The following is a 9,162-nucleotide window of genomic DNA, read 5'->3' as shown; positions in this document are numbered from 1 at the left end:
CTGTATTTAAGGCAAAGGTGTGAGAAACCTGTTGTTTAATAAACACAAATAAGCAAATGATCAGTCAAATTACAGTGCAATTTTCAATTAGAAACAAAAGTGCTTTGCTCACACCCACATTACCACACCCACACAATAACTTACCCTAACTCATTACATTACCTCACTCACACACAGTCCTATATATACACAGTATAAAGTCTGCCAGGAGTAATACACTCACAGAGAGGAACATTCAGGTTGCAATGTTTAGTCTGGTAGGGTCAGGAATCATCCTGGTCTTGGTAGCATCCAACTGAGTGTACTCCTCTATCAGGGAGGAGAGGGAGGTGCTGGCCTCCGTGAAGCAGCCCTGCTCCATTCCATCCACAAGCAGGTAGTGATGTAAGTGAGCCTGAAAATAATACAAATAAATACGACACAATGACTGACCGAGAGAAACACCCATGCATACAACTCTGCTTTACGAAACCTTACTCGTCTTCCCGCTCTGTGCTACAACTCAACAACTTCGGACGACTACTCATTTCGCATTTTGTGTACCTTCTTGCGATAGAGCTTGGCGAAGCGGTCCCTGAGCTCCATGAAGGTCGACTTGACACAGGTGTTGTTGGCCAGGGCCAGTAGGGAGTGGGAGTGACCCACCGGGGGCACGCCACACAGGCCGGTCTTCCAGCCCTCCTGATTCCAAGACACAAAGGGCAGCGTGGGCCTCAGTCTGAGGCCGAGGGAGGAAAGGAGAAACAGGACGATCACGGGACTACCACAGGCCATCCTGTTATTTCTACATCGTACAATCATCAAGGTAATCAATCTCCACTAAAAACAGGGCAGCAGACACCGAAACAGGGCGTAACATCCGTGGTTAAGTTTAAATCACATCTGCGCATACATGGTATTTCAGAGAATCTAAGTAAATGACACGGCTTCCACAAGGTCTCTGTGCTGTAACGCATACTGTCCCTGCGGATTAACACAGCAGTCATGTACAGGTACGGCAGCACAAGGGCTCTCAGAATAAAACGTACGCAGGGCGATGGTAGAAGGCAGCAGATAAATAGGCCAGTCATGAATCTGGGCGGACTACAGTTGTGCACAAACACAGCAGTGAATGGGAACACTATTTGAGAGTCAGGGGCTGGGAAGGTCATTTTTGGGCCTCATGAGTATGTATGAGTCCTGGTGAACTGGCAGCGGCAGAGCTTTTAATGGAGACTGGGCTTTCGAAGTAAACTAAGTAATTCCCCCCTCAGGGATCAAGTAAAGTCTCTCACCTCTCTCGCTCTCTCCCTCCCTCCTTCCCTATATGTCACCTCTCACCTCTCAATGTTCCTGCGCAGGTCAGACACTTGCACGTTGCCCCGAACCATGAGGGCACAGGCCAGGTAGAGGCTGTGTTTGGGGTCCGCCCGGATCAGCTGGTGGTCTTTACTGAAGGCATCTGTGAACATCTGGTCGAGCCTGAGACACGAAACAGACAGAAAACTGCTCAGAACAACATGCTTGGATTCACTCCCCTTGGACTTACTGGCGGCGATACAAAGTGTGAAACTGATGGGTTATTTTGACGCAGTCATGTTAAAGAGGAAGAAACATGAATTGATTAAAATAAAAAAAGTAAAAAAAACATGGTTGGAATAATACTCGTGGATGAGCCCAGGGGTCAAGCTGACACCAGTGCAATTGCCATATGAATTAGGTTGCCTTGAGCCTCTACCGGCTCCTTGGGCGTCTTTAAGCTCAGTGAAAGTAGGAGGCTGGAGATTGTGTTCATGGTCGAGCGAGCAGCATAAGAACTAGAACAGCATCGGGTGAGTTTTGGAAAACACATCTCAACATCGACTGTCCCGAATTCCACTGGGCGCTGACTTGCTGATAGCTACGTCATCCAGTACACTGTACTCTACTATTACTGGGTTGTGTGGTTGTCCCACCTAGATATGTGAATGCGTTCACTGTAAGAAAACTGAATGTAAAAAGTGCAGCCCTGTTCTGGACCAGCTAAAGCTTTCCAGGGTCAATAGTCAAGATAAGATAAAACCACTGCCTGCAGGAGTTGTTTGATTGAATATGGCGTTGGGAATGCTGGAGCCATGAAATCAATATGCTTTGAACAACATATTTCAAAATATGTTACCAAGGTGACACTAAGAAGCTTTGCCTTTTCACTTCTCTTTGTTCAGCCCATTCCTTTCGAAGTTTAACTGACATTTAGCCTTTATAGGACTTCCAAATACAACAATTTTAACCACGCATTCAAAACATGACTGCAATTCTTGGAAAAGGGTTTTAGTAATTTTTCTAGTTGTGGCCACTGGCGTGTTTAGATACAAAGGCTTTGAATCATCAACAGTCGTTAGTAAAAATCATAAACAGTAGGGGCCCTAGTTGGCTTTATTGTGAAATACCACTCGAAATATTTTTTACATTACACACATGTACACTGAACAAAACTAGAAACATAACAGGTAAAGCATCGGTCTCATGTTTCAGGATAAAATAAAAGATCCTAGAAATGTTCCACACACAGAAAGTATTTTCCTTGTCAAGTGAAACCCATAGATTAGGAATGACTTCATTTCAAATGAGTTCATTTAAACTGATTGATAAGAACTTTAACTCCCTCTGGGAACCCTCTTTGTAAGATAAAAAGCTTTGTATTCAGCATATTGCACAGTTTAAAATCCCAACGTATCCTTTATTTCCAATAGCAAACTAGGATCAATAACATGAAAGTGTGCATTGAAGCCTAACACAATAGTTTGCATGATTTTATTTAAATACATTTTCAGTCAATCGTCAGCAGTTTTAGTTACTTGTAATGCGGCCTTCCTCATAGACAACCTATTCCCAGAGAAGTAACACTGGATTTGTATTTAAGTAATCAAGCAGTCTTATCCAGACAGACTTATGGTGGTAAGTACATATATTTTTCGTACTTGCCCCCTGTTGGAAATAAACCCACAACTCCGGTGTTGCAAGCTCTGTGCTCCACCGCGCTCCACCGTTCGCCAACGGCTGTCGGCATTCGGTCGGCTGTTAGAACAGGTAAGAAATGCTTTGCCATTCTTAGGCAGCGGAATGATCATGGCCCCAGGCCAGGACTGGGGACAAATCATGCCTTCCTTCAGGCTCAGATTAACATTTTACTGTTTTAGTAGACTCACTCTCAGAGAAGCAGTTAGGGTTGAGTACCTTGCTCAAGGGCAAACAAGAGTTATTTATGTAACCTTTTCATCTTGGGGATTCAAAAGAACAACCTTTCAGTTACCAGTGTGAAGATTTTGTCCCCTAGGCTATCTGCCAGCCAACTAATTAATATGGCAAGTGGTTCTAGCCATATTGACCTGTAACTTTCTCCATTGTATCCTATATCAATAGCCAATAAAGTGTTTTCTCATTGTTGATAGAGAATGTTTTTTCCCCCAACGCTCCTACAGCAGTGCTACAAAATGTTAGTTCTTTTTTAGTTCCTTTCATTATTTGGTTTGATATATAAGAATATGAATACTTGCATTCTATCTCATTTCATGACACAGCATGTCAATAAAAGTTAAATCATTGAACACGGTTAGTCAATGATTTACCCATCTGATTCAAATACAGATAAAATAATGGGCAAAAAGACCAACTATTCCCAAGCTTTTTTCTAAAAGCTTGGTCTAATAACTTCAAGCCTAGGAAATATTAGTCAACCTCTATGATTCAGAATGAGAATAGAACCATATATTACTCATCAGCATGGGTAAGACGGAAAAAAAATAATGTGTGGCTGTGGAATGCATTTACTCAATGTTATTGCTTTTGCTGGAGGCTCTGTCTTTGACAGTAATCACAAACGAAGGTGTGACATAACTCATCTTCTCTACAAGCTCCACAAACCCACGGGTGAGCGAAGATAAACTTTCAATCATCCATCACTCATGGAAGAGTTTGGCTTCAAGCCTATGTATTATGTAATCTTTCTCTCGTATTGAATTCATACGAAACTACACATTTCTTTGATATACATTGTTAGATAATAGAAATACAGAAGGACCAAATACTTCTAAATGAGAGTCAAGGAAGACCTGCAAAAAAAATGATTAGAAACCTAGACAAAAAAAAACAGTTTGGAACCTAATTAAAAAAGATGGATAGCACTTGTGGTGAGCTCTGCAACACTGATTTCAAATTGTAGGTAACAGTAGGTAGGCTTAGAAAGATCTCTATAGAGAATGAATGAAAAAAGCTCTCTGGTGGCAAGACAAGGGTGGAGAACCAAAAGTAACTATCAGGATCCCCAGCATACTTGAAGTGCACAGAAACACTGGCTGAAGATGAGAGTAAACGCAAAAAGGAACTTAAAACGAACAGCAACTGAAGATGGCTTTAATACAGGCTTTGCAGGGCAACACCAGAGACGATACCCAGCGACTTCAGGCAGTTATTGCAATCTATGTGAAACGGGTTGCTATGTCAAAGTGGAAGATGCAGCTGGCAGATGCAGGGCGGACAACAGCTTTGGAAATATGGTAGTTGGAGAAAGGATGTTAAACCAACAATGCACAGAGTACTTTGAGGAAGTAAATATAAAGAGCCTTGCAAAAATATTCAGACCCCTCTTCTTGGCAGGGCCTAAGGGGGATGTGATGCAGCTTCCTGATTAATGATCCAACTCTGCTCACTTGGATATTATTTTGCACTCTTTTCCTAATCTATGCATTTGTCCGACTTCATCTCGAACTTCTGCGGAACGCTCTCTGGTCTTCAATTTTCCTTCAGATTCCCAGCCTGACCCGTCAAGACCCGTCACTAAGTAACATTTCAAACAGAACCAAATGTCAAAGTACTATCAGTTGTTCAGAGATTTTTTCTTCTTCTCAGGGTTCTTGTCAAGGCACTGCATACCTGGTCACGATGATCTAGACCAGGGGTGTCCAAACCATTCCACGGAGGGCCGTGTGTCTGCAGGTTTCTGGTTTTCCCCATAAATTGGTTCCCAGTTCACACCTACACAACCTTGTGAGGGTAGAAACTAACCAATTAGTAACCTAATTAGTCAATCAAGTACAAGGAGAGAGCGAAAACCTGCAGACACTCGGCCCTCCGTGGAATGGTTTGGACACCTCTGATCTAGACGGACGGAGGTGGTCACGACGCATAATCAAACACAAGTGTCACCAGAATAACTGCGGTGGCAGTACAGACCTTCTGGTGGGGATGCTGACGTCAGACAGAGTGTAGAGAGGGGTGAGGCTGGACACCAGGTAGTGCAGTCGAGGAAAGGGCACCAAGTTCATGGCAATCTCATTCAGGTCCATGTTGAGGGATCCCTCAAAACGAGCTGAACTGTAAGAGCACAAAAAACTAAGTGATGGGATTTCACTCATTTGGGCATTTATGAACAATGAAGACAAATCCTGTCTCCTCAGAGTGAGTAAGCCTCTTAAAGCTAACATTTTGGGGACTTCGAGCTAACATTTTGCACAGTTGGAATTACATTTTTCAGATGGTGGTATCAGCACAGGATTTGTTCAGATACAAAAAAAAAATGATGTAAAATTAAGAACCAATATTACTTCCCATATTCATACATAAAGATGATTTCATCAATTTCGATACATTTTAATGGTTAGACTCCAGTCCTTCACATATATAATAAGGCTACTTACATTAGGATCTACATTTACAATTGCATTCAAGCAATCCAGCAGAGGCTCTTTTCAACAGTGAATGCGCAGACATACAGTGCATGCATTTTAATACGCCTCTGTTTTTTGTTAGTATGGAATCTCGGCCAGACATAATTTAGCTCCTCTATCATAATGTTGCACTGTTGTTTGTTCGCTTGCTGGACAAGGACATTGACAGGTCTCACCATCTCACATTCCTCCTTGCAGATGTCTTTGTCACAATCTGTCATGAACGACAGGCAGCATGAGAGGCAACACGGTGCTCTGTATAATACGTAGTGTGCTATAGGACACCAATAAGCTGGGCAGATGTGGTGAATTCAGCTAATACTGGGTTGACAGGGAACCCGTTGGTACGGTAGAACCATCTGGAGCGAGGCTCTGCAGCGTGTGGTTTACCTGGTGATATTGAGCAGCAGGTTCGCTATGATGTTATTCATGGCATCGAAGGGCTTCTGGGCTCCACTGACCCCCCCCCGGCCTGAAATGATGGCCGTGTCCTTCTTGATCATTGAACCCGGGTTCCCACTGTAGGACATGTGCTTGATCTTGTTCACAATGTCCACCAACGACTGGACGAAAGGGGGCAAAAATAACTAAATCAGATTCAGGGAAAGGGGTCGTAGTTGGCGTGCGTGATACGGAAATGCCCCCGGCGCGGCACACAAGCACACGCACCTGATTCTCCACGGGTAGGACGCAGTCTGCGTGCTCCGTCAGCTCCCGCATGGCCAGGACACTGTTGTAGGGGGACGTGACGACATCGTCCTCCGCCGAGGGGTAGACCGAGGCCACGATGCGGCACACCTCCGGGAACTCCTCCTCAAGAAGCTTCAACACACATGTGCCCAGGCCGGACCCAGTTCCTGCCCATGACAACAGGAGACAAGGCACGTCAGCCTTACCTGAAAACATCACAGCGGGAAAAAAAAAAAAAAAACAACCGGCAGAAAGCGCCAGCCCTGCACGTGCAGTGACATCTTGCACGTGTGCACGCCGAGTCCTAACCTCCACCCATTGAGTGAATGAGGAAGAAGCTCTGCAGGCAGTCACAATGTTCTGCTGTCTTCCTCAGCTGGTCCACAATCACTTCCTTGTAGGCGGAGCCATATGTCCAGTGGCCCACTGCCCTGGGGGCGGAATACACACGGCTTCCTTAGAGACGAGGTCTGGCATCGTTGGCCTTCCTTCTAGCCACAGTACACATACATCTGCATTGCCTGCTCTTAGGGGTCCTAGGCCTGGTTGGGTATACGTAAAGGACCCTGAAACACTAATACATTTCATTTTAACCTTCTAATTATTTTTAGAAGTTAATTGAATGGTCCAAATCTTTAGGCTTCAACCAGGACCCGATCCCAATAGCTGTACACTACACACCAAACCGCCTACAATGCCATCCCCACTGAACTAGACCGTTGATGTGCTACTGGCAGAAATACCACGTGTAGAGCCGACAAGATCATTTTAACCAAACAAGGCGCCTCAAAAGCAGCATACCTGCAAATGAGGTGACAGGTCTTAGGCAATTATGTAAGATATTACTTCTGCGTTTTGAAAATTGGACACAGGCAGAGACAAGAAGTTGTGTCCTCACCAGTTGTTGCCAGACCCGGACACGTCCGTGATGAGCTGCGTGCTGTCAAACACCTCTCTCAGCGGGCCTTGTAGGATCTCATTGACCACACCCTCCTCCATGTCCACCAGCACCGCCTGTGGAGAGGCAATCGCATCTGTCAGAAGGGAGTACAACGCACACGCACACAAACGCCCAAATACACGCACTTGTGCAAATGCGCAGACACACACACACACACACACACACACACACACACACACACACACACACACACACACACGCAATCAGTGTTTACGTGCCCTGGCCTTCAGGGATTGGATCCTGCCACCGACCACGTCACAAGCCCCAGCGTGGCTTCTCCTGGAAATACACAAAGAAATGGAGAAACCGATCAAGGGTGGAAAGCTCTCTGTGTGCACGCAGAGACATGCAGATGGGATGACAGCAAGAGACGGGAAGGGTTTGGAATTACCTGGAGTCAACATTCCGGAAGAAACTGCTCAGAGCCTCATCATAGATTCCTGTCTATGTTAGAGGTGTTAGAGATACCTAGTCATGAAAGTTAAATGAAAACAAACCAGTAGCCCAATCACCTGTCACACAAGACAGGTGATTGTCCCATGGATAATAAAAACTAAAGATGACAGCATACATTTAGGATACCTTGTCACAGTATGACATATTTTCTTTGGTTGTTATTACTTTTTTAAACCAAATAACAGTTCATATTACAAAAACGAAAACGTCAACTTACTTTGTTGACATGGGAATGCTCCCGCAAGGCAAGATCCCAAAACCTGCAGCCCACTTGGTTGCCACACTGTCCAACTGCAGATCACGTTCAAAGACCCGTATTACATACATTACAGTAGCTGCTCCATTTCAATCAATGGAATAACGTAGAGCGCAAAAGGGTTTCGCTAGCAAGCCAATTCGGAAATCAGGGGTATATTCAATCTCCCAAACAAAATGCGTTTCAGTTGTGAAACGTTCCGTCCACAAAATAAAACTAATGAATCAGGGAGGGACCTACTTGGATATTGTCCAACAGAAAATTTGCTTGACGAAAAAGTACTGCAATTGAACGTTAACGTTTCTGACTTTCTGATCATGTTGACAATACAACAGCGGCAACATACAGTACTTTAAAACTATGAAACTCACCTTGTACAACTACGGATTGTGTCATCACAGCGTAGAATATCAGACGGTAACTTCACACAACATTATCGTCCACAGAATGGTACATAAAAAATTTAAAGCTACTCATGAACGTAAAAAGTCATTTTGAGATGCGCGGCAGAACTTCGTCGCATGTGGATTACGTAGTTCTGTCACGAAAACAAAATACTGTGGACCAATACCGACCATGAGGTTTATTCTTGCGCGGCGATTTAGAAGCAGTCATGTCTAGACGCGAGGACTCAGCGCAGAGAAATGCAACATCGTTTTCATGAAAAATCCGTTCACGAACAAAGAAGCAAGTGGCTCCAACAAAATACAGATTATACAAACACTTTACACGAAATACATGTATCATTGTTTTTATATTTGCTTTCTTGTATGAGGAGAGCATGATTTGAATGTACTTCGCTATATTGTTTATGGAAAAAACAAGGAGAGCTTACTGATGCATTTATTAATTCAATATTTTTCAATTAACAACATTACATGTAGTAGAATTTCCCCCCCCTCATAATAATTAACAAAGCCGCACATTTTCTCATAAAAAAATATGAATATAGTCAATATAGTCAATCTGTGTGGTCATGGATGTAGCACAAAATTCTGGGCCCTGTACATAGGCAGTCTCTGAGGGCCCCTCCCCACTTTATTCAAGATTCAAACATTTTTTGAGGGCCCCTCTACACATTAGGGCCCTATATACTTAGTACCCCTTTTCCCCCC

At 43.9% G+C, this 9,162-nt stretch overlaps 1 protein-coding gene across 2 annotated transcripts; it reads right to left on the bottom strand.

The window, feature by feature from the left end:
* Positions 1-18: 18 nt before the first annotated feature.
* Positions 19-8,601, bottom strand: tube1 (tubulin, epsilon 1). 2 transcript variants are annotated; one of them, XM_010882865.5, is made up of 12 exons: positions 8,419-8,601; positions 8,009-8,082; positions 7,727-7,779; positions 7,554-7,614; positions 7,273-7,388; positions 6,684-6,805; positions 6,354-6,541; positions 6,075-6,247; positions 5,191-5,331; positions 1,321-1,461; positions 544-718; positions 19-394 (listed from the first exon to the last, which is right to left on the bottom strand). In XM_010882865.5, the coding sequence occupies exons 1-12, from the start codon at positions 8,441-8,443 to the stop codon at positions 236-238; spliced, it is 1,428 nt and encodes a 475-aa protein (XP_010881167.2). In that variant the 5' UTR covers positions 8,444-8,601; the 3' UTR covers positions 19-235. The 2 variants fall into 2 exon arrangements, with proteins under 2 accessions (XP_010881167.2, XP_010881168.2); XM_010882866.5 differs by lacking the exons at positions 7,554-7,614; positions 7,727-7,779.
* Positions 8,602-9,162: the final 561 nt, after the last annotated feature.

Source organism: Esox lucius, chromosome 18 (genome assembly GCF_011004845.1).
Source record: "Esox lucius isolate fEsoLuc1 chromosome 18, fEsoLuc1.pri, whole genome shotgun sequence".
In the NCBI taxonomy this organism is placed as follows: Eukaryota; Metazoa; Chordata; class Actinopteri; order Esociformes; family Esocidae; genus Esox; species Esox lucius.
This window is presented reverse-complemented; position numbering and strand designations above follow the sequence as displayed.